The 26480-nt window shown below is 43.8% G+C and overlaps 1 protein-coding gene across 1 annotated transcript in view; it reads left to right on the top strand.

Moving 5' to 3' along the window:
• The window catches only part of ATP5MG (ATP synthase membrane subunit g), a 7880-nt gene extending 4866 nt beyond the window's left edge, over positions 1-3014 (top strand). The window contains exons 2-3 of the mRNA XM_006741603.3: positions 706-866; positions 2152-3014. Of these exons, the coding sequence (XP_006741666.1) occupies positions 706-866; positions 2152-2250 (260 nt within the window). The 3' untranslated portion in view covers positions 2251-3014. The remainder of the gene's footprint in view (positions 1-705; positions 867-2151) is intronic.
• The last annotated feature ends 23466 nt before the right edge of the window (positions 3015-26480 follow it).

Genomic DNA, 26480 nt, shown 5'->3' with positions numbered 1-26480 from the left:
TTTTTTTTCTCTGAAATAGTAACTACCTTGAGGAATTTCAGCATAGGAATAGATTTGAGTTTGGCTGCTCTGAACAATACATGTAGGTTTTATTATTATTATTTGTGTTGTTTTGAAGGAGGAGCAGCTGGGCTTTTGTTAAAGAAAGATTTAATTCACATATTGATGAGGATACCAAAAATGGGCCCTTAATTGGCATAATTCCATCTGGATTTGTAGCCAACAATGTGACAAGTTTTAATCTTATTCTTAAGGATGCCTTTCTATGTAGCTCCTTCCCTCCCCTTCTGCACTCTTTGCCTCCAAATTTTCTGCTCTCTCTACCAAGAAAATTTGGTTACATTGCTGCTGTTTTCTTGCTTCTGAATCCAACTTCTCGCAACTTTAGCAGTTAACTAGATTTGCCATTCATAAATGAAGTAACAGTACTAGCTGGCCACTAGTGAAGTCCTGACATAATTGAATGTGCTTATAACTTCCTGCCTGATTGAACCTCCCTGTGACACAGGTGTTCTGCATCTTTAAAAGCCTCTTGTTACCAGGGAGCAGCTTTGACTTTTCACACCGGGTGCACATTTGGTACAAGCAGTGAATGAATGTGATGCATGAATAAATATTTGTGTCCAGCCCACACATCTGCTTCTTTCGGTCTCTAGTGAGTTCATCCTGGTTTTTTGTTTTGTTTTGTTTTGTTTTGTTTTCCAGCTGCTGTGACTTACTCAAAGCCTCGACTGGCCACATTTTGGCACTATGCCAAGGTTGAGCTGGTTCCGCCAACCCCTGCTGAGATCCCTACAGCTATTCAGAGCTTGAAAAAAATAGTCAAGAGTGCTCAAACTGGTAGCTTCAAACAGCTCACAGTTAAGGTAACTATGGGCTAAATGAAAACGTATGTGCATAACAGAAAATGTCTTCCCTTGGGATTTTTCTGATTGTTTTGATTAATATATGTATTTTCCAGTGAGGCTGAAACCTACATAATGAGAGATAATCTCTTTCTTGACTGCTGAGAAAGATATTTACCTTTCTAATTTTGTCATCGAGGTTGAAATAATTCAGCTATTTTATGTCTTCGTTTCCTATTAGTCTTATAACAAAGAAAGGAGCATTTTTACTGGGCAGCTTTTTTTTTTTTCCCTCTCCTATTTTGGTTAGTATACTAAAAGAGGATGGCTTACTTTGCTGATTCTATACTTTTTTTCATCTGTAGGCCTGGAAATACTCCCAGTTTAGCCAAAAGATCTCTTGGACTATCAGCCGGCTAACACATGAAGATAAAAATACCAAAATCTAGCAAGCATATCATGTAATATGAAGGGTTACTGAATCGCATTAAGATAAAATCTAAAGACTGTAAGAATTGGAACTTGGATTTTATGTTTGCTTGCTTGAGTCAAACACAGGATACAAAAAGCCTAAATAAACTAAATTGTTGCTGACTTTAGAATCTACACCCTGGAAAATACAGTTATTCTAGTTTAAAGGGGAAAATTAAAATTCACATCCAGGTGCTAAAAGGAAAAGGCCCAGTTTTGTTGTAGAGGGGTACTGTTTTCAACTAGAGTTTCAAGATCCATAGTTGCACTTGGATGCAACATTGCTTTTTTGGAACCAATCATGTGCTTTTTCTCTCAGGGCAATAAAATATTGATCTGTGAAACTGAGTCATTATTGAATACTTGGAAAGAGTTAAACCACATAATAAATGAATAAAGGGGAAGACAGAGCTCTTCATCTCTCAACAAATTCTCTTCGGTCAGACAGAAATGTCTATTCAGAGACTTACCTTCCTATAGCTATCCTTTCACATGAATGCCCTGTCCAAATGTGTCAGCTCTTTCCAGGATGTGGGTTGTTTTCGGGCTCCTAAAGTGTCTCATAAACTAATAATGAAAGGGTTAAGTCAGTCCAGGTCTTTAAAGAATGCTTTGAAAGAATTTATAAGCTCTGGACTACTTAGCTTACATAATTGAAAGTTCAAGTGTTCTCAGCAGTTGAACAAAGTTAACATCGGTAAATCTTGACTTTGGCTAAAACTGCTCTCTAAATGTATAGCATCCTTATATTCTCTGTTACTTAATCCTGGAGAAGAATACTTTTAAATATGTAAGAAAAGAAAATGTACATTAAAATTTGTGCTGCTTTTTTCAGGAAGCTCTGCTGAATGGTTTGGTGGCCACCGAGGTGTGGATGTGGTTTTATGTCGGCGAGATCATAGGCAAGCGTGGCCTCATTGGCTATAATGTTTGAAGACCAATCTTTAACATCTGTTTATATGTGACTTATTATTTGAGTGTTCTTGGACCATGTGTGATCAGACTGGTATTTGAATAAAAGAAGATAATGTATCAAAATCAATGTTTTCTCTATCAGACACTACATGGATCACAGTTTCTCTTGATGATAAGATGGGTTGTCTTCCTTTAATACATTAATAAAGCTCTAAGGGCATGTCTTTTGCTTAGCCTAAAACTGGAAAGGATATATGTGAATATACCAACCTGGCAAATACATTTATGAGGATAACATTCTCATTTGAAGATTTGAAATACATGATAAATTTATTTGATTTCCAGAATAGTCAGGGGAAAGGTCTTAGGAAAACTAGGATTTGCTACAGTAGGAAAAATAGTAATACCACATGCCAAAGTGATACAGTTAAGTCATGTCCGTAATATAAAGAATAAAATTTGGATGGTTTCTCTTTGCTAGAATCAGAGATAGACTTTGGTAACACCTGCATTTACAAATGTTAGAGTACTTGGTGGTATTCTAAGTAAATATCTTTATACTATCTTTAACACCAGGACAGAGCTACTGAGAGCCACCACCTCCTTTTTAAATATAATTTTGATGTGTGTTATATTATTAATCTATTCAGTTTATGATTTTTAGAGCCTATCTTTACAAAAATAAAATACCCTATGGATATTTAAATAGTTATAAATTTAGTATCCTCCGTGGTTCTAAATAGTACCATTATGTCCTGAAATAAACAGAAATGCTTGTGATCAGTCTGTCTTCTTGAGCTGTTTTATTGAGGATGTAGGAGAGACTTAATCATTCGTTGGCTTTTCTGGGGATTTTACCATCTTTGAATGGTTTATTGGTATATTTCTAAATACATTGTAGCTCCTGCAGCCATTGCAAAACATGCATTACCAGCTGATGATAACCAGAAGCTAACTGCATATTGGAAAAGCGTCATGGCTCACAGTAGAGTATTAATCCTTCAGTAGAACTGAATATTTATCCAGTCAGTCCCAAATTTATCCACTGCACTTGGAAAACCACTGCTTTAGCTTAGTCAAGGGCAGTTTTCCTACGCGATCAGCAGGAAAGTCTCCATAGAGACTGCTGCTCTTCTGAAATGAAGTCATGCCTAACTTACTGCTTCTCGCAGTAATCACAGGTGGTCAAAACTGAAACTACCCCTTCAAAAGGCATTCGGTAACTTAAAATACGCATAGCAAAAGACTGAAAATTACTGACTACAGTAATGGTGATCTTTGGGAGTTTTTCCATTTCGTACAGTGAGTATTAAAATTAAATTTAGGGGCGCCTGGGTGGCTCAGTCATTAAGTGTCTGCCTTCGGCTCAGGTCATGATCCCGGGGTCCTGGGATCGAGCCCCGCATCGGGCCCTCTGCTCGGCGGGAAGCCTGCTTCTCCCTCTCCCACTCCCCCTGCTTGTATTCCCTCTCTCTGTCTCTCTGTCAAAATAAATAAAATCTTTAAAAAAAAAAAAATTAACAAATTTAAAGGTATGAGATCAGCTAGCACTAATAACCTACGGGGCCTAGTTGATTCATGACATGTAAATTTTTTTTTTGTAACCATCTGGTCACCCCCAGAAGGTCCTCAAAATAAACATTTACTACTCACTTCACTGCAACTTCCTTCTCGGCCATCCAGCACACCTCCAATGTGTGGTGCCTCATAGTGCACGTACAGTATTTTCTTAGGTTAAAAGAGCAGTGGGCTTCTTGAAGTGGCAACTGGCTCACTAGCCAGTTACCTTTTGCCCTCCTGACCCCCAAACGTCTTGTCTCCTAGTGAAGAACTGTTGAGACTGGCTTTCACTGAATTTGTGGGTACCAAGTGTCTGCCAGTGACAACTTCAGCATCCCTCAGATACTCTGCGTGCCTCCTAAAACCAGGCACTAGGCTAAATATTAGACACACTCGTGAACAGACTGAACGTTACCTGTTCCGGGGTTTGGTCTGGTGAGACACATAATTAAGCATGCAGTTACAACACCGTGAGAAGTGTTACGATGAGGGAAGTGGAAGGTATGCTTGAAAGCGTCTAACCCAGACTTGAGAAGGGGGTTCAAGGGGGGAGGCTGTCAGAGGAACCAATATCCAAAGTAAACCAGAAGAGTAAGAGGTAGCCAAGAATGGGACATGGTACACTGGGCAGGTAGAACAGCCTGTGTAAAGGCTGTTACTCGGGCACCTGAGTGGCTCAGTCATTAAGAGTCTGCCTTCAGCTCAGGTCATGAGCCCAGGATCCTCAGATCGAGCCCCATGTCAGGCTCCCTGCTCAGTGGGGAGCCTGCTTCTCCCTCTGCCTCTGCCGATCCCCCTGGTTGAGCTCGCTCTTTCTCCCTCAAATAAAATCTTTTTTAAAATAAACATTCAGAGTTTTTATGAGGCTTTCATTTTAAGATCACATTGAATATGAAACTGTCCACATTGTACACTTAATTATTCTATACACCAGTATAGAATAATTGGACAGTTTCTTTCTTTTCCACTCCTTTCTTACCTAAGTTTCTTCTGCCCTGATTTCTAAGGATAGCTCAATGCAATTTACTTTCTTCATATTTCATATTTGTACAGCACTTCACATCTTCAAAGCACTTGCACTGACTATCTCATTTCGCCCTCGACTCCCCTGAGGTATGTGGTGTAAATGATAGACCCATTTAACAGGAATTAAGCAGCAAGAAACATTAAATGATTTGGCGAGGATCCCATGAGTAATAAGTGGCACCCCAAATTGGGCCCAGGTAATGACCCCATGTTGTAGTCTGTGCCCTGACTGTATGCTAGATCCTCTATTGCATTTTCATAGTTTCTATATTAATGTTCTGTCTATTCTCACGCCTATTTTGCCCTACTACCAAGCTACTAAAGCTTTATTGTCGCATCCGATGTCATCCCACCTAATCTTTCGTAAAGTGATATCTAGCTCTGTGAGACTTAGTGTTTCCTAAGTAGTGTAGTTTTTACTTCTACCAGAAATGAATGGGCCCAGTTGTGATCACCCAAGATAACCACAGTGCAGTTCCACCAGAGATTCCTGTAGCAGGGAACTCACACTGACCCTTGTAGCTACTACTACGAAAATATTGCCATGGAAGACCCTTGACGATCTGCCTGCAGCCTTGCCTTCACCTCATGCTGCTATCAGCCTTTGCTCCAGACATACAATTTCCAACCAGTCCCCATAAAAGCCAGCTTTAAACTCATCGCATTATTACCCACTATCCCTGATTGTTGCAGTTCATCAGTCACCAAACCATTCTTTATTTCGTTTTTTTTTAAGATTTTATTTATTTGAGGGGCGCCTGGGTGGCTCAGTCATTGAGCGTCTGCCTTCGGCTCAGGTCATGACCCCAGGGTCCTGGGATCGAGCCCCGCATCGGGCTCCCTGCTCGGCGGGAAGCCTGCTTCTCCCTCTCCCACTCGCCCTGCTTGTGTTCCCTCTCTTGCTGTGTCTCTCTCTGTCAAATAAATAACTAAAATCTTTAAAACAAAAAAAGATTTGAGCGAGCTCACATAAGCGGTGGGGGAGGGGGCACGGCAGAGGGAGGGAATCTTCAAGCAGACTACCCGCTGAGAGCAGAGCCCGACTCCCTGTCAGGGCTCAATCTCAGGACCCCTGAGACCATGACCTGAGCCAAGAACAAGAGTTGGACACTTTATCAAACTGAGCCACCCAGGCGCCCCAACCATTCTTTCTTTCTTTCTTTTTTTAAGATTTTATTTATTCATTTGACAGAGAGGGAACACAAGCAGAAGGAGTGGGAGAGGGAGAAGCAGGCTCCCCACTGAGCAGGGATCCCGATGCGGGGCTCGATTCCAGAACCCTGGGATCGTGACTCGAGCCGAAGGCAAGATGCTTAACCGACTGAGCCACCCAGGCGTCACCATTCTTTTATTTCTTGACAATTTTTTTCTCCCAGCTCACTGTCACTCTACAAAACTACTTACATCTTAATAATTGGCAATTTCAACATACACATGGATCAGTGGTTTTCCAAGTGTGGTTCCTGGACCACAGCAGCAGCATCACTAGGAAACAGAAATGAAAATTCTCAGACTCAGAGCTACAAACTCTGGAGGTAGGATCCGGCAATCTGTGTTTTAACTGGCTCTCCATGTGATTCTGACACATGCTAAAGTTTGAAAACCACTCACACAAATGATCCAACAAATGAACCTCTTGGTTCCTGTTAAAGTCCATTGATTAGATCTTTCACCTTCCTTGGGCACTCATTCCCATTCATTACCAGTCTTTTCAACCACTCCATAGATTGAATTTCATGCCTCCCTCTCTCTGACTGCCTATATCTTGCCCACCCATTTCCTCTAATACATTAATTTGGAGTCACTGTGACCATCAATAAATGGACTCTACCATCTCCCTCACCACCCTGATGTCCTCCTTTCCTTCCTTACCTGACTTATATTCCATGTTCAGTCATTCACTCTTGTGAATATAGCCCCAACATCCTTGCCTCTCACTCACTTTGTTGTGCTCATTTGCCAAACCACATCCTTGGCTAAGTCTACGTGCTCTGCACTTGGACCCGTGTAGTTGGAGAGAATAAGTTGGTTAGTCTCACTGCAATAATAGAAATTCCTGATCAGAACCTTAAGAAAGCATTTAATACTACCTGACAAGCATATTTTTATTTCTTCGAGCCATGATTATTTCTGTCAACAGATGACCTTTCCTCCTACTTTTGGAGAACTTCCATTGACTCCCACAACATCATCTACTCACCACTATCTGCACCCACGTGTATACTCCATCTTGCCAATACTGGGTTGTTCATTGCTCCTTTTTATTTATTTATTTATTTAAATATTTTCTTTTCAAGTAATCTCTACACTTTAAAGATTTTATTTTCAAGTTATCTCTACACCCCACATGGAGCTCGAACTCACAACTCCAAGATCATGACTTGCATGCTCCGTGGACTGAGCCAGCCAGTCACCCCGTTCATTCTCCTTTTTAAAGCCATTCTCTCCACTCAGTGTCTTTGTGCCATGATTTCTCCCTTTTCCTACACCATTACTTTTCTTCCCTATTCTATTGTTCCTATGAGTGTATGCACCTGCTATTACCTAGCCCATCTTTTACTAAACCAGTTCCCTTTTGCAGCAAAACACCTCAAAAGTTACCAATACTCGGGACACCTGGGTGGTGGTTTTGGCTCAGGTTGTGATCTCAGGGTTCTGAGATGAGCCCCAAGTTGGGCTCCCCACTCAGCACAGTCTGCTTCGGATTCTCTCCCTTTCCCTCTCCCTCCCCCTCTGCCCCTCTCTTCTCTCTTAGATAAGTAAATAAAATCTTAAAAAATAATAATAGTAAATTTTTAAAATGTTTTAAAAGACTCTCCCTCTGCCCTCCCCCACTTGTGTGCACACGCTCTCTCTCTCAAATAAATAAATAAAAATCTTTTTAAAAACTAATAAAATAAGGGCGCCTGGGTGGCTCAGTTGGTTGAGCGACTGCCTTCGGCTCGGGTCATGGTCCTGGAGTCCCGGGATCGAGTCCCGCATCGGGCTCCCTGCTCGGCAGGGAGTCTGCTTCTCCCTCTGACCCTCCTCCCTCTCATGCTCTCTGTCTCTCATTCTCTCTCTCTCAAATAAATAAATAAAATCTTAAAAAAAAAAAAAAAAAAAAACTAATAAAATAAAATTTTAAGAAGTTACCAATACTCACTGTCTCCAATTCCTGTTCTCTCTTGAACCCACTCGAGTCAGGTGCTCATTCCTACTACTTCACTGGAACTGCTCTCCTTGCACATGAAATGCAAGAGTCCGTTCTCAATCCTCATTTTGTGTGAACTTTTCAGCAGTATCTGACTCCCCTGAACATCTCTTCCTGCTTGATGCGCTTTATGATACACTTGACTTCCAGAGCTTTCCTGTGGCCTTCCTTCTTCCTTAGTTTTTTTCACTTCTCAGATTCCTGTTCTGGTTCCTCCTTTCTCTGGCTTCCTATCTTTGGACTATCAGAGATAAGACTCAGTCCTTCCTCTATCTGTATTCATTCCATGGGTGATCTCATCCAGCCTCGTGGTTTTAAATAACATCGATGCACTGATGACTCTCAAATTTATCTCCAGTTCCTACCTCACCCCTGAACTCTAAACATATATGCAACTTCCCCTTTGATATCTCCACAACCTGCACTTCTTTTTTTTTTTTTTTAAAGATTTTATTTATTTATTCATGAGAGACAGAGAGAGAGAGACAGAGACAGAGGCAGAGGGAGAAGCAGGCTCCTCGCGGAGCAGGGAGCCCGATGCGGGACTCGATCCCAGGACCCTGGGATCACGACCTGAGCCAAAGGCAGTCACTTCACTGACTGGGCCACCCAGGCGCCCCTCCTGCACTTCTTTAATAGACATCTCAGACTTAACACGTCCAAGATCGAACTCTTGATTTTCTTCCACAACCCCACCAGAAACCCATTCCACAGTTTTCTCCCTCTCAGCTGTTGGCAACTCCATCCTTCCAATTGCTCAAGCTAAAAACCTTTGGAGTCATACTTGACTCCTAGTCTCCTATATCAATCCATCAAGAAGTCCTGTTGGTTCTACCTTCAAAATATATCCAGAATCTGACCCTTTTTTTTTTTTTTATCACCTCCCCTAACACCAAGGCACTACCATCTCTCACCGGGATTGCTGGAATGATCTCTTAAATGGCCTCCTGCTTACAAGCTTGCCTGTCGGGGCGCCTGGGTGGCTCAGTCGTTAAGCGTCTGCCTTCAGCTCAGGTCATGATCCCAGGGTCCTGGGATGGAGCCCCACATCGGGCTCCCTGTTTGGCTGGAAGCCTGCTTCTCCCTCTCCCACTCCTCCTGCTTGTGTTCCCTCTCTCACTGTCTCTCTCTCTCTCTCTGGTCAAATAAATAAATAAAATCTTAAAAAAAAAAAACAAAAAAACAAGCTTGCCTGTCTACAGTCATTCAGAGCGATCCCATCAAAATGTAAGTCAGTCCTCTGCTCAGAAGCCTTCAGTGGCTCTCACCTTACTCAAATTCAAAGCTAAAATCTTTACAGTGGACTACAAGGCCCAACAAGATCTAGCTTTCTATTTTGCGTGTGACATCACCTTCCCACACTCTTCCCCTCCCTTTCTCCTCCTGCTTCATGGTTCCCTTACTCTTCTTCAAACCCTCCTGCCCCAGCACTGGCTGGTCCCTAGGCTTGAAATGCTCTTCCCTGCCACATCCCCGGGGCTGGTGCCTCCCTTCATTCAGGGTTTGCACTGTGGGCTTCCCCAACCACCCTAACTGCAATTCCAAGAAACCTCTCTCCAAATACTCTTTTTTTTTTTCTGCTTTTTCCCCCCAAATTTCCCAAAATCAACTTCTAACATTCTATATGATTTACTGATTATGTTTATTGTTTAATCGTTTTACCTTACTAAAATAAACGCAACACCCCCAAAGGCAGAAATGTCTAAAAATCTGTTTTGTGGGATGCCTGGGTGTCTCAGTCGGTTAAGCGTCTGCCTTCGGCTCAGGTCATGATCCCAGGGTCCTGGGATCGAGTCCTGCATCAGGCTCCTTGTTCAGCGGGGAGCCTGCTTCTCCCTCTCCCTCTGCCTGCCGCCCTCCTGCATGTGCTCTCTCTCTCTCTCTGACAAATAAATAAATAAAATAGTTTTTAAAAAATCTGTTTTGTTCCCTGATATAGTCCAAGCTCCAAGCACCTAGAAGTCACTCAGTACAGATATGATGAATAAACTGCCCTTTAATGATTTCATACCTTTATAAACTGCTGTTCCCTCTGCCTTCATCCTGGCTAGCTGCATCTACCCGGCACACCCCTGTTCCTTTGGAGAAGACTCTTGCGATTTTCCTAAACTGCTTTCTTTTGCCCTTCTGTTGGGCCTCTTCTAACACCTCTCATTGTACTCTAATGATACATTTACATTTGTTTCTTTCCCTTACTAAACTGTAAGCTTTTTAAGGAAGGGACAATACCTAACTCACCTTGGCAATCCTAGCCTATCACATAATCTATCCAGCTTGTATATAGTAGGTTTTCAAACAATGAAACAACCAACTGCCCTTACTGTGTTTGGTACGGGGTTGGTACACAGCAGAGTCTGGTGGCAGTTTGCCACAGAGGGAGATGCAGGCCTGGGGGACTCATTTCCTGGAGGCCTGCAGGCTGGGACTGCTCCAGAGCTCATGGCAGCTGAGTCACTCCGACAGCTCAGCCTGTAACTCTGAAATAGAGATTGGGATCCCTGATTAACAGCCCTTTCCTGTACAAAGTGAGTGTGGGGCTGCCGCTGCATAAGGCCTGGGAGGGAAGAATGAGCCGGTGGGCAGCAGACGAGCTTTTGTAGAAGACCTCGCTTGAAATCTGAAAACCCCAGAAATTCCTTAGGAACTGACCATCTTAACTCCCTCTTCCTTTGCCAAGCCTGCATTTCAGGATTTATATCTGTAGTAGAACTGAAAGAAGCACATCATATGCAGGTTTATAACCCCACACTTTCCCTCCTTGGATTTACACATGCGACCTATGGATGGGTTTTTGTAAGAATTATATGTTGGATGCTTACACAAAGTAGGAAAGGTGATCTTTAGAGGCTCTCAGTTTTAATGCATTCCAGTGTTGTCAAATCCAAAAGCAATTAAAACGCTGTTGTGTGGTTTTGAATTATAGCCTACTTGTTAAAATAGCTATTGTTTCCCCTAAGGACAGCCTGCATTTTTACCTTGATGTCATCTCACTCTGGGTCTCAAGGGGGTAGGGAACTTAATAGAACAAGTGAATAAATATAGTTCTGAGATAACAGTGAATTCTAAGGTGATGATAGGAAATTAGTTACCAATTTTAGTGACCTTCCAGTGGAGTAACGGAATGAAAGCCACGTAAGCCCAGGATGGGTTAAACAAACAAACAAGTCATATCAGCCAAATACATATTAAGTCAGAAGTGGTGTTTTGGTCATCACTGCTTGATCTTGGACCCTGTGAGGGTTTTGTCTGCCTTGACTATGCCAGTAGAAAGAAGCATGCTTTATTACGGGACGCCCGCGTTACTACTACGTGGGGGAAACTATTACCCACTTCACCCAAGGCTCCAGATTTCACCCCCACTGCACTGAGGCTACATACCGAAGCCAAATGGCCCTTGATTTGGGACTTTGTTTGCTCTACCATCACCATCTGACTCTCCATCCCAGAAGAAAGCTGCCAATAAAGACTCAGTAATAACCTCGCAAAGTTATCGGTGCAAAGAACACAAATCGGCGACAAAACCCATCTCTTATCTCTCTTAAGACGATGTCTATCAGGGGCCCCTGGGTGGCTCAGTGGGTTAAGCATCTGCCTTCAGCTCAGGTCATGATCGGATCGGGCCCCACATCGGGCTCCCTGCTCAGCGGGGAGTCTGCTTCTCCCTCTGCCCCTCACCCTGCTCGTGCTCTCTCTCTCGTTCGCTCACTCTCTCTGTCTCTCTCTCAAATAAATAAATAAAATTAAAAAAAAAAAAGACGGTATCTGTCGCTGCACGTTTTCCTTATTTATCCATCTCTGAGACAGCAAAGACCTCCTGCAGGTTAACAGAAGCCACCCGTCCTAGAAGATTTGAAACAAAATGTTACTCTCCTCACTTTCCACCCCCCAAAATGAGATGAAGTAGAACCATTTGCCTGAGGTGAGTGAGTCAGGAGCAGAGGACTGGAATGCAGGACTTGATTTCTGGTTTCCTAACCCTAACTACATCCTCCCTACACTGGGATATTTAAGTTGCTTTTTGCACTGTGAGAGGCAGGGGTGGGAAGGGGATGGTTTGCTTTTTATGTTTTTATTTAGAAATTTACTGACATCTGACCTCTAACCCACATGTAAGACACACTCTAGCAGGAGTCAGTGATGATTCCTAATGTATAATTTGCGTCAGACAGGACGATTTTTCCTGTGTCTTAAGCAATAGAATTGGCTAGGTGTGAATAAGGCTCAAAATAGAGAAGAATAAGGTTAAAGAGGAGAGGCTAAAACCTAATCCTAAACACCTTAAAAGTTAAATTAACCAGTGATCATAATTAATCACCCAGTCTCTACCCATAATGTTTCAAAATAAGTTCTCAGTTTTTAAACTTGATATCAGAAGCTCAGATGACTTCAAATATGAGAGACCTTAATAAATGTAGCTTGTAGGGGTGCCTGCGTGGCTCAGTCAGTTGAGCATCCAACTCTTGATTTCGGCTGGGGTCATGGGATTGAGCCCCGGGTAGGGCTCCACGCTCAGTGAGGAGTCCACTTGAGATTCCCTCTCCCTCCCTCTCTGCCCCTCCCCCAGCTCATGATGTGCAAGTGTGGTGCACTCTCTCTCTTTTTAAGATTTTATTTATTTATTTATTTGAGAGAAAGCAAGTGAGAGAGAGAGAGCAAGCATAAGCTGGGTGGGAGCAGAGGGAGAGGAAGAAACAGACTCCCCACTGAGCAGGGAACCCAATGCTGGGCTCGATCCCAGGACCCTGAGATCATGACCCCAGCAGAAGGCAGACGCCCAACTGAGTGAGCCACCCAGGTGCCCCATAAATAAAATCTTAAAATAAATAAATAAATAAATAAATAAATAAATGTAGCTTTTAATTCAGGCTTGCATTTTGCATCAGAGATTATAAGGCATTTGCCATGTGCATTTATGGTCATATTCTCATGGGTTTTGGGGGTTTTGTTTTTTTACTTTAGTTATCTACCAAAAGAGTATAGGAATAAACAACTAAACACAATGCGTGCATTGTAATGTAGATTCAAAAACATGTCAAAGCAATCGTACCCAACTGGCCTTGAAAAAGATAACCTTTGGGAAATCTTCCAGGCCAGTCATGGTTGCTCATTACTCAAAGGGCTTCTTCAACTGACAAGGAGTTCTAGTCTTTCAATACTAACACCCTCACTTGTGGGAAATTTCATCTCAGAATGCAAGAGCTGGTAGCATCTAGTTCCTCTGAGAATATTCTCAATCAACAAGTTGTCCACCTAGCTAAGGGACAGCTTCCTGGAATTAAGACTGCAGAACCTAGGTTATAATTAACTCAGACTTCCTCCTCCTTTTGTACCTTGGCCATGACCTTAATCCTCACCTAGATTTTCCATCTTCTACGGATAAAAATTTGTTCTAAATTAGATCAACTGAACTCTAGTCCTGTTAGCCTAAGATAAGTTGGCATTGGTGGCTGAAAGGAATCCTAAACCAATTTTAGACCATTTAGTTAGACTCTAAGCATAACTCAAAAAAAAGCTAGACATCTCAGTGAGAGGATAATATTACCCTTTTTCTCCCTTTAGTAAAAAAGAAAGAAAGGAAGCGAGAAAGAAAGAAGGAAAGAAAGAAAGAAACAAAGAAACAAAGAAACAAAGAGAAAGAAAGAAACAAAGAGAAGAAAAAGAAATCGCTTGGTAATGTTAGGTCTAGTGAATTTTTTCAGAGTAATTTGGAGGCAAGCAATGTCTCCAATTCTAGGAACTGCAGCATTGACAATACATAGAAAGAATGAAAAGGGGTGGTCAAATGGGAGGGGCTTTGGAATTTAGCAGGTTTCACCTGCATGGACTTAAAGTCATATTTAAGTAATGATCATCAGTAGGTCCATTGCTACTTATCTAAAGAGCTCAAAGCCCAATCCTATATGATCTCCTTGGTTCTTACAACTTTGCAAGAGATAAGGTTTACAAATAGAGAATAGAATCGAGTGTTTTGCAGGTGTGAAAGGTGAGATTCAAAGAAGCTGTCACGATGCTTCACACACACACAAGTCTTCCAGGTAAGAGCTACGCCTTACCTACTACGTTAAGGAGAAAGTAGAAACTGTCCAGCATAGACTCCTTCAATTTCTTACCCTTCACCTCAAACTGATCTGCTTCTAACTATCCCTTTCCTTCCATTCTCCTGTCCTAGAGGGAGACATTTAGGATGTTTTTTCCAAAACTATCCTTCTATATTTGCTCTTGATTCTCTTCCTTTCTACTCTTCAGTCATCTCTCCCTATCCATTCTCCATTTTTTATGTGTTCATGTATTGGTTCAACAAACATTTATTATACTCTTGTTATAGGTCATATTAAGTTCTTGGGACACTGAAGTAAAAGACATCTTACCTACCTTCACAGGACTCGTAGTCTAGTAGAAGAGGTTGCAGAATAAATGATCACAAACCACACAATGACGATACAGCATGTAAATATCCACAACAGAAGTCTGCATATTATGCTACAGTGGTATACACGGGAGAGGTGGAAGAAGGCTGGGGTGGAGGGCATAACACATGAGGTGGGTCTAGAAGTTAGCCAACAGGACAAATGGGGAAAGAAGGACATTTTATTTTATTTTATTTTATTTTAAAGATTTTATTTATTTATTTGACAGAGAGAGAGAGACAGCGAGAGAGGGAACACAAGCAGGGGGAGTGGGAGAGGGAGAAGGAGGCTTCCCGCGGAGCAGGGAGCCCGATGTGAGGCTCGATCCCAGGACCTGGGATCATGACCTGAGCCGAAGGCAGACGCTTAACGACTGAGCCACCCAGGCGCCCCAAGAAGGACATTTTAAACAGAGGGAATGACATACACCAAAGCGCAACCATACAAGAAAATTCAAGTTCAGTAAGGCAAGGACACAAGGAATCAGAGGTATGTTTGGAGGTAAGAGGTGAAGGAAGAGTTGGACCAAATAATAAAGGATCTTGAAGATGATAAGGAATTATTAAAGTATTTTAGTTATTTATTAAAGTATGGTCTAATTTGCATTTTAGGAAGTTCAGCCTTGTAGCAGAGGATGATTAGACTGGGAACTATGGCAGGAATCCTGAAGAAAAATGAGCAATTGAGGGTGCATGGCGGTGCCATTAGAAGTGACACAGAAAGAGGCAAACTTCACTGTAAAGAGGAATTCTGACGGGGCACCGGGTGGCTCAGTCGGTTGGGTCGTGATCCCAGGGTCCTGGGATCAAGTCCTGCATCGGGCTCCCTGCTCAGCGGGGAGCCTGCTTCTCCCTCTGCCTGCCGCTCCCCCTGCTTGTACTCTCTCTCTCTCTCTCTGCCAAATAAATAAATAAAAATCTTTTTAAGGGCGCCTGGGTGGCTCAGTTGGTTAAGCGACTGCCTTCGGCTCAGGTCATGATCCTGGAGTCCCTGGATCGAGTCCCGCATCGGGCTTCCTGCTCGGCAGGGAGTCTGCTTCTCCCTCTGACCCTCCCCTCTCTCATGTGCTCTCTCTCATTCTCTCTCTCTCAAATAAATAAATAAAATCTTTAAAAAAAAAAATCTTTTTAAAAAGAACATTTAAAAAAATAAGGACATACAAATGAAGGTGTGTCTGAAATTTTAAAATTAAATTAATATTACGCTGTATGTTAAGTGGAATTCAAATAAAAACTTAAAAATAAATAAATACAAATTAAAAGAGCATCGTGCTGGAGATATAAATTTGGAAGTCACAGGCACATAGAGGGTGGCTGGGGACTTGAGTAGCGGGTGAGGTTGCTTGTGGGTGAGCTCCATGGGGAAAAGGCAGGCGCTTTTCCATTATTTATTCCTATTTCCCCAGCACCTAGAACTGTACCTGGAATTTAGTAAGCAATCAGTAGTTGTTTTTCTTTCTTTTTTTTTTTTTTAAGTATAGTTGACACACAATGTGACAGGTGGCATTCAGTAAGTATTTAAATAAATGAATGAAATACTCAAAAGAAAAGAGGGCTAAGAACATAATTCTGAGAAACACCAACATTGAGGGATGGATACGTGACAAGAAGCCAGTGCAGGGGTTTGAGAAAGAAAGTTGAGAAAGGTAGGAGGAAAAGCAGGAAGGAAAGAGTGGGGTCACAAACACGGAGGCGGGAGAACTTCCAGAAGTTCAACAACGCTGCAAAAAGACCAAGAACAAGCGAACTCAAAAGTCTCCATTAGTTTTAGCAACCTGAAAGTCACTGAGGTTTTTGGTGTCAGCAGTTTCAATGGGGGTGGCAGGCAGATGACGGTGGTTTGAAGCATATAGGCAAGATGGTAAGGAACCAGAGGCTGTGCATGTAGACATTCTTTTCAGAAACTTGGCTGCATCGTCATTAGGCAATATTTCCCGTTTATTTATTTTCTGACGTAGGCAGCCCTTGTAAGCCATCACTCTCTAATGAATATATATATATCCATCCAATTCACTTACTCATTTACTTATCCATTCATCCTCACTTCTCTTTCTCTCAAGCCCTACCCTTAATACATCAGCAAATTCTCACTTGATCTTCATAATATATCCTGAATCTGACCATTTCTCATCACCTCCACACTGCCAACCAAGGCCAAGACCCCATCATCTTGTCACCAGAACAAGTGTAGTAACCTTCCACAGACGTCCCTGCTTTTACCTTTTGCCTCCCTCTTGTCTATTCTTTTTCTTTTTTTTTTTAAGATTTTATTTTTGCAAAATCTCTACACCCAACATGGGGTTCGAACTCACAACCCCAACAAGAGTCGCATGCCCAACTGACCGAGCCAGCCAGGCGCTCCTCCCTCTTGCCTATTGTTATACCAGCAGCCTGAATCACGCTTCCAAATACTAAGTCATATTTTGTCAGTCTTCTCTTTAGAACCCTCCAATAACCTGTCATCTCATTTCAAGTCCCTGTATTATCTGAAACACCCTCCCCCATTACTTTGCTCACCTCATCTCCAACCACTGTTCCCCTCAGCCACCTTCACACCAGCCGCACCGGCCCCCTTGTGCCCTGAACACACTCCACCTCAGGCCTTCTGCATTTGCTGGTTTACACTCTTTCCTCAGACATCATCAGTCCTTCAGCACTCTGCTCAAATATCCAAAGGTCTTCCCTGGCCGTCCTTTATAAACGATCGCACCTTGGCCTCTCCCAGCTCTCTCTTCTCTTTGTCCTGTTCAGTAGCACTTGTCACCCACTGACCTATTAGAGTCATTTATTACTTGTCTGTTTCCCTTCACTAGACCATGAACACCTACAAAGTCTGCCTTCCAAGAGCACCTCCTCTGCAGAAGTGGAGATAAAGATAACCAAGAAAACTCTCCCTGCCCTTGAGGAACCCACACTTCAGTGAGTCATATAACCTAACAAGTAATTAGAATGGAAATGCTCAAAGCAGTTGGATGCGAGAGAGTCTGAGGCCCCGGGGAACAGTGCGGTTTGGGGCACTCTTCAGCCTGGGTAGTAGTTAAAACCATGAGTTCACCTGAAGAGAATGTAAGAAATGAAAAGCACTCAGGAGACACTGGTGTTTAAGGGGTGAAGGTCAGAGAAAGGAGGCCAAGAAGGAATAATAGTAATCAAAGCCGTGAAGAAGAGCTAGAAGAATGAGCCCGATGTTGGTGCTTCTAGAACTTTGCAGAATACTGCTATGATCAAGCCAGGACCGTTCCTCGCAACTCACTACGTGTCTGCTCCTGCTCCAAGCATGTTTCATATATTCACACATTAAACCCGGGGAGTGAGGCGCTAGTAAGACCCTATCTTACTGAGAAAACGGATTCACCCGCCCAAGGGCACACACCTACTAAGAAGATCAGAACCCAAGCAGTCTTCAACACTATGCGGTTACCCATCGTACCATACTAGGCTGGCTCTATTTCGTTCCTATTTTACTGAGTACCTACTAAGCGTCAGGTATTCTAGGCTCTGGATGTAGAGTTGTAAGGCAGACAGGGTCCCTCTCTTCATGGAGCTCACATCCTCGTGGGGGGAGACAGCCACTGAACAAGTCAGCTGAGGCATGACAGACACCAAGCGCTTGGGGGTCCTGGCGGGCTTGGTTGGTGGAGCACGCCACTCTTGATCTCAGGGTCATGAGTTCAAGCCCCACGCTGGGCGTGGAGCGTACTTTAAAATAATAAAATAAAAACAGACAATAAGTGCCGTGAAGACAAATGAAGTAGGGTAAGGCTTCGTGAATGACAGGTGGTGGCCTCTCGGAGGAGGGGACAAGTAAGTAGAGATCTGAAGGAAGTGAGAGAGGGAGCCAAGAGGATATCTGGGGGAAGAACATTCCAGGCAGAGGGAACGGCACGTGCAGAGGCCTTAAGTTGTGAGTGTGCCCGGTGTGTTCCAGGAACTGCAAGGAGGTCACTGCAGGAGCAGCACCGTGAACGAGGGAGAGAGGGGCAGGTGATACCGTCAGAAAGATACGGGAAGGTTTCCAGGCCACAGAAGTGACATATTTCACATAAGTGAAATAAATGAAGGGATCAGACATATTAGCTTGTATGTTATAATCACACTGAGTAACGGAGTGTGTGTGTGTGTCCATATATTTAGATATATACATTATATACATATTTATGGATATTCTGAAATATTAGACAACAAACTTAACAGTGATTACCTTTTGAGGGAAGGAAGGGACATTCAGACTTTTAACTTTATATTGTTTCATACTACTTGAAAAATTTCACCTTGCATACATTACTTGTATAATAATGAAAAATTAGCCTAAAAAGCAACCCCACGTGGCCTTCACTCGCTTCTCCTTGTCCTTTTCATTTCCTCCTCAACCAAATACACTCTGACCTCAGACTTCGCCTATTGCCCTGCTACGGCTCCCACAGCCATTCCCCAGGACTCCCAAGGACACTCTGCAGTCCTGCTTCTCCATCTCTCAGCTACATCTGACGTTGTTTACAGCTCTTCTGTTTGAAACGCTTTCTCCTTTGGCTCCCCACTTGCCCACTTCGACCCCACAGAACCTTCTTCCTCCGATTACTTCCACTGGCTACTTTTTATCAGCCCACCCAATAGACCTGGGTTTCTTCTGGTTCTATCCTTGACCCATTTGCCTCTTGTGTGCTATGCACACTCTTTCCGTGTGGCCTCATCCAGGCCCGCGCTTTCAGAGACCCTCTCCATGCTGCCAAGTCCCAGATCTAGATTTCCAGCCTGTTCTTGAGCTCTAGCCCCATATATCCAGCTGCCTATTAAACAGCTCCTCCTGCACATCTCACAGGCATCTCAACCATGACTGTTCTAAAACCAAGCTCATCACCACCAAACAATATCATCTTCCTCCTGTTGTCCTTACCGTCGTTGGTGCAGTCAGCATCTGCTTGGTTGACCCTAGCTGCAACCTGAGAAAAACCCCTCTTCTTCACCCTCCGTACCGAAGTGGACACCAAAAGTCATTCTATCTGCTAAGTATCTTTGGGATCTGTCCTCATTCCTATGTCTCCACTGCCCCAGCCGGCACTCAAATCCGGACCATTGCATACGGGTATGAGCGTCTAAAGTCCCGGGAAGAGCTCAGAGACCTTCTAACTGCATTCTCCGCCTCAAGTCTCACCGTCAGCCTGCTTTCTTACACTCAGTTGTCACAGTGACGTGGCAGAGACTCCCATCACATCAGTCCCTCCTTGAAATCTTTCCATTTTTCTCCGAACCTTTCTGGAATGAAATCCAAAATCCTTGGTAGGATCTGCCCTGTCCTCTTTTGACACTTCCCCACATGTCCCTTACATTCAAGCAACACTGAAGTATTCTTTGTTTTCCAAAGGCCTCTTTCTTTTGCATGTTTCTGTGAAAGTTTTGTCACATGGCATTGTCGTTTCTCCAGGTCTAAACTAATAGCTGGTACAAAGCAGATGTTCAGTAAAGGTTCCGTGAGTAAGTAAAGGGACAGAAAGTTGAAGGTAAGGACACCCAAATCAGAAGACTTTAAGAGTACACCTTAGGGGCACCTGGGTGGCTCCGTCGGTTAAGCACTGGCCTCTTGATTTTGGCTCAGGTCATGATCTCAGGGTCATGGGATCCAGCCCTAAGGTGAGTCGTCGTCCCCCCACCCCCACCCCTGGTTCCGTGCTCCGCAGGGAATCTGATTGGGATTCTCTCTCTCTTTCTCTCCCTCTGCCCCTCTCCCCATTTGTGTGTGAGCATGCTCTCTCTCTCTCTCTCTAATAAATAAATAAAATCTTTTTTTTTAAGTTTTAAAAAGATTTTTAAAATCCTTTTTTTTTTTTTAAGATTTTATTTGAGACAGAGGTTGAAAGAATGAGTGGGAGGAGGGGCAGACTCCCTGTGGAGCAGGGAGCCTGAAGTCGGACTCGATCCTAGGACCCTGGGATCATGACCTGAGCCGAAGGCAGACCCTTAACCGACTGAGCCACCCAGGCGCCCCAAATAAATAAATCTTTAAAAAGAAAAAAAAGAGTACACTTTATTTTATTTTGGGGGGGTTTCCTTTTTTTTAATTTAAGTTCAATTAATTAACATATAGTGTATTATTAGTTTCAGAGGTAGAGTTCAGTGATTCATCAGTTGCATACAACACCCAGTGCTCATTCCATCATGTGCCCTCCTTCATGCCCACCACCCAGTTACCCCATCCCCCCACCTTCCCTCCAGCAACCCTCAGTTTCTTTCCTATGCTTAAGAGTAAGAGTACACTTTAGAGGTAACTAGGAAGAGAGGGAAAGGAAATGCTTTAATGCCACACTTGCTTCAAGCTTGTACAAGGTGAGATCATAATAATCAAATAATAATTCTTATCATTTTTCTTTCTTCGAGAGATATGAACTTTGGTCAACGGTACAAAATTTTTTTTTTTTTTTTTGAGAAAAAGAAAACACATGCACAGGGGGTGGGAAGGGGCAGAGGGAGAGGGAGAGAGAGAATCTTAAGCAGGTTCTGAGCCCAGCATGGAGCCTGGTGAGGGGCTTGATCTCACGACCCTGAGATCATGACCTGAGTCAAAATCAAGAGTTGGAGGCTTCACCAACTGAGCCCTCCAGGCACCCCATCATTAGTACAATTTCAAAGGGAGACAATTAAACTGATTTTACATAAAATTTTTTTTTTAAAACAAACAAATAGCCCAGCACATGCTACTGCCATAATCTCCTGATAAAACAAGACCCTTTGGGTATGAATCCCAAGGTCTGAGGGTTCAGCTGGGAAGGGTCATTTATTCTGCAAACATTAATTGGGCTGGTACAGATACTGCTTAGCACAGGGGCTACAACAATAAGTAATACATGATTCCTGTTCTCAAAGAGCTCATCGCCCCCAAATCAGCTAGCCCTTGCCTTTGACCAGAACTATACCTAATCCTTTACAGAAAGCCAGTTGTCCACGCTGGGATCAGTATTTATTTATTTATTTTATTTTTTAACTAATTAAAAAAAAATATTTTTTTAAAAAAGATTTTATTTATTTATTTATTTATTAGAGAGCGAGTGAGAGAGAAACAGCATGAGAGAGGAGAGGGTCAGAGGGAGAAGCAGGCTCCCCGCTGAGCTGGGAGCCCGATGTGGGACTCGATCCCAGGACCCTGGGATCATGACCCGAGCCGAAGGCAGTCGCTTAACCAACTGAGCCACCCAGGCGCCCTAAAAAAAAAGATTTTATTTATTTATTTGAAAGAGAAAGAGGGAGAGAGAGAGAGAGAGAGAACAAGTGGGGAGGAGGGGCAGAGGGAGAGGGAGAAGTTCAGCAGGGAGCCCAACGCGGGGCTGGATCCCAGGGCCTGGGATCATGACCTGAGCTGAAGACAACCGCTTAACCAACTGAGCCACCCAGGCGCCCCTGGGGTCAATATTTAAAGTCCTTTTAGTCGGGGCGCCTGGGTGGCTCAGTTGTTAAGTGTCTGCCTTCGGCTCAGGTCATGGTCCCAGGGTCCTGGGATCGAGACCCGCATCAAGTTCCCTGCTCCGCGGGAAGCCTGTTTCTCCCTCTCCCACTCCCCCTGCTTGTGTTCCCTTTCTCGCTGTGTCTCTCTCTGTCAAATAAATAAATCTTAAAAATAATAAACTCTTTTTAGTCATAGGTGTCACTATACCTAATATTTTGGAACTCAGAAATGGAAATTCATGGATTCAGGGCAGTAGCAAAATGTAACCATCGCTTCCTTTATAATAAATGGTGCCTGTGTAGAAGGGTAATAGACTTGGCCCTTCCATCCCCAGAAGACAGTAGCATCTAAAGATTCTGAACTGTCCGGGCACCTGGATGGCTCAGTCAGATGAGTGCCTGGCTCTTGATTTCAGCTCAGGTCTTGATCTCAGGGTTGTGGGATTGAGCTCCCCCACCCCCCATCGCCTCTCTGCTCAGCGGGGAGTCTGCTTCTCTTCCTCTACCCCTTACCTCCCCCACCCCCTGCTTTCTCTCTCTCAAAATAAATAAATAAAATCTTTAAAAAAATTATTAAGATTCTGAACTATCTTCTGTTAGTGATGATCAAGCTGTCCAATGGGCAAGCTTGAATGACTCAGGCACTGTTCTTAGTTCGATGACTTTTAGGACTACTAATGCAATGTTTTCCATTGGTGGGCCGTTTGGAGAAAGGACATTGATGGTTTGAGAGAAGGCAACTTCCCCAATGCCTAAGGAAATCCCTGGGGGTAAAATGTGTCTACCTGAATGAGAGAGAAGACACTTTACTTAGATTATGTCATTCAGTCTTGATAATACTCTTGTGACGTGGCTATTAATATCCTTATTTTTGCAAATTAGGAAACAGGTGTGATAAGCCTAGGCGCCTGGTTCAAGATCACAAAGCTGCAATTATGGGACCTGCAATTCAAGGCCAGATTGGTGACTCTGAGCCCATGTTAGTTCCACCACAATACTGGTTTGTGATGAAAAGTCTTTCTAGAGAGGGGGAAAGGGAGTGAACATCTAGAGGTCCATTCAAACCAGAAGTAGTTCATAAGCTTACAAAAAGGGGCACAATTTGGGGTTCCTGTCTTAAATTTTCCCTTTTGTCACTTGGAAAAAAAGGTCAAATATGTGCATTTCCATGAGGTTGGCAAAGATCAAGAAGTTAAAAATCCTTTCTGGAAGGCTGGGGGGAAAGAGGCACTCTTAAACGTTGCTGGTGGGAGTTATGAATTAGTATAATCTTTATGGGGGATAACTTGGCAACATCCTATCAAAATTACAAACATATGGTACCTTTTTTAAAAAAAGATTGATTGATTTTAGAGAGCGAGGGAGAGAGAGAGAGAGAGCCCATGAGCGTGAGGGAGAGACAAAAGGAGAGGGAGAGAGAGAATCTCAAGCAGACTCTGCACTGAGTGCGTAGCCCAATGTCAGGCTCAGTCTCATGACCCTGAGATCATGACCTGAGCCGAAGTCAAGTGTCGGATGCTTAACCGACTGCGCCACACAGGCGCCCTGAAAGGTACATACGTTTTGACTCAGTGATTCCACGTCTAGAAATTTATGCTACAGAGATATTTGCACATTTGCAAAATTACAAATGGCCAAAGTAATGCGCTGCAAAATTGTTTGAAATCACAAAAGTTTGGAAACAACTTAAGTGGCCACCTCTGGAGAACAGGTGAAATCAACTGTGCGAATAAACATCTACTCCACTCGGCCCTAAGAATGAGGAAGTGCCATCTACTAATAGGAATTATTTCCGAGATATAGATTTCCAAGCAAGATCCAGGAAGCGTGGTCGATACTCTCATTTATGAGAGACAACTTCTATATGCACTTGCTTGTCTAGGCACAAACTCTCCCTGGAAGACTATTTGAGACACTATCACATTAGTTGCCCCTAAGAAAAGGTGTGATATGACTGGGGGAGGAGAGTTCAGAACAAGAGTGAAGACTTTAATTCCTTGAAACTTTTTTTTTTTTTTGAGAGAGAGAGAGAGAGCATGAGCTGGGGGAGGGGCAGAGAGAGAAGGAGAGAGAATCTTAAGCAGGCTTCACGCTCAGCATGGAGTCTGTCTTGGGGCTCATCCCACGACCCTGAGATCATGACCTGAGATGAAATCCAGAGTGGGACGTTTACCCGTCACTTAACTGACTGAGCCACCCAGTCGCCCCTAATTTCTTTAAACTTTTAACCATACAAATGTATTAGGTATTCAAGAAAAAGAAACTGAATTAAAATTTAAAAATAAAGTATATGCGTTTTTAAGACATTCACATTGTACAGTCGTCACCACCATCCATCCCCATAACTGTTTTCATCTTGTAAATCTGAAACTTTATACCCATTAAACAATAACTCCGCCTTCCCCTCACCCTAGCCCCTGGCAACCGCATACTTTCTGTCTCTATGATTTTGATTACTCTAAGTAACTCACACAAGTGGAATCATACGGTATTTGTCTTTTTGTGACTGGCTGATTTTACTTGGTGTGCTGTGCCCATGATTCATCTGTATTATAGCATAGTGCAGAATTTCCTTCCTATTTTTGCCCTTCCTTTTTAAGGCTGAATAATATTCCAGTAAATGAATATACCACATTTTGGTAACCCATTCGTCAGTTGATGGACACATGAGTTGTTTCCGTGTTTTAGCTATTGTGAAGAATGCTGTGATGAACAAGGGTCTACAAATCTTTGAGATGCTGCTTTCAATCCTTTTGGGTATATATCCAGAAGTGGAATTGCTGGATCACATGATAATTCTATTTTTAATTTTTTGAGGAACCATCATAATGTTTTGTTACTATTTTCCACAGCAGCAGCAGTACCATTTTACATTCCCACCGACAAGTGTTCCAATTTCTTTACATCCTCATCAGCACTGATTTTCTGGTTTTTGTTTTTTGTTTGTTTATAGTAGCTCTCCTAATGGGTGTGAGGTGGCATAGTTTATCTTTGGGGATCAGCAGTATGGTTAGTGGATATTGGTGTCAAACCCCCAAGACTTTGAGTGCTGCTACTTACTAGCCGTGTGACCTTGGACATTATCCTAGGCCTCAGTTTCCCCATTTGTAAAATCAGAGGGCTGGCCAGAACTGCATGCACATAAAACACTCAGGTCATGGAAGGCACCCAACAAATGTAAGTTACTATCATTTCTGCCTTAAAAGCTCCAACAATAAACCAAAATCTGATTTGCTCTGGCTCCTTTGGACCAGTTCTGGAGGCAAAGAGACAAACTAGATTTCTCAAGTTTTTCTACCTAGTGGCTTGGGTCTGGGGGACTTCATACATTCTTCACTGACCTTCTTCCTGCTGCCCCCACCCGACCTGCAGACCTCCCACCTGTGCCAAATGAAGTGAGCTTGAAGTGAGGTTACTTAGAACCCAGCTAGTTTGTTTTCTCAGGGGTGGAGGACGGGAAGAAATCCTGTTGACACAGTTATGTAAAGCCTGTCACTCAGTCCCCTGCTTATTACCTCTGCAGACCGTTATGCATATTAAAGAAGGGGGGGCGGCAAATACAAAAGAAAAATAAGCGAGAAAGAGTGAGAGAGTGAACAAATCAGGATGCATGAGGGAATCCACGTGGTCGCCAATCTGTAACTGATCAGAGCAGCTACACTGAAGCAAAACCCCCAGCGCCTACCGCCAAATACATTGCAATGGAGAAACCGTCCACAATGGGGTGTCTATATCCTTACCAGAGTCTTGGGGCTGCCGCTTAAGAGACTCTCCCGTTACTCCCACCCCTTTTGCACCCAGTAAACCACGCGATGTAACAACGGAATCTGGTTCTGTGTGTGCGCTGTGAGTGTGCGCTTTGCAAACCATCTGGGCTCCATCCTGCGCGGTTGGAACGACGATCGATCCCGGACGAGTTGGGGGAGTTGGAGCTTGCCTGTGTCTCCTCCCTTTCTCTGCTCGCCTCTCGCCCCCACCCCACCGTTCCCTCTGCACTAACGTTTCGCCGGCGGAGGGACGTAGGTTTTCAGCACCAGGAGGCCGTGGACCTTCTCTGGAGGCGTGCAGTGCACCCTCCAGAGGGCCAGAGCTGATTGCAACCTGCTCACCACGACCCTCCCCCTCCTTCCCAAATTCGCCGCCCCAGGCTGTAATATTACAAGCGGTGTGCTCTGTACCCGTGCGGGAGTCCAGGAAGGCTGCGTGACCTTCCAGCGAACTCCACCTCGGCTGGGGGGATGGAGGCTGCCCCGGGGCCTGCAGGCTGTGCATCGATCCTCCAGCCTCAGTCAACACAAGTTCTCCCGGTACAAACCCCTCCCTCCCCTCTCCGCTTTTCCAGCCTTGTAGGCTTCTAACGCCTAGCTTGAGGCGCCCTCCCCTCTTTCCCGCAATAAAGTAAACCGGGTGGATATTCATCCCCCGCCCTCACCCTCCTCCTTCCTTCCCCCCTCCCCCCTCAGCCTACTAACCCCGCGCACAGAGCTCGCCGCCGGCGGGCCCCTTCCACCCAGTGTATCATAATGCCCAACGCTCTTCTCCTCCCCCTCTCTTAATCAGAAACGTGCTCGCGAGCCCCCCTCCCTCTGCATGCATACATTAGGGTCTGCTTTGCATGCAGCGGCAGGCA

The sequence above is a fragment of the Leptonychotes weddellii genome, chromosome 11 (genome assembly GCF_054177405.1).
Source record: "Leptonychotes weddellii isolate Sample4059 chromosome 11, ASM5417740v2, whole genome shotgun sequence".
Taxonomy (NCBI): Eukaryota; Metazoa; Chordata; class Mammalia; order Carnivora; family Phocidae; genus Leptonychotes; species Leptonychotes weddellii.
The sequence above is the reverse complement of the archived record's forward strand: the minus strand, read 5'-3'. Positions and strand labels throughout refer to the sequence as shown.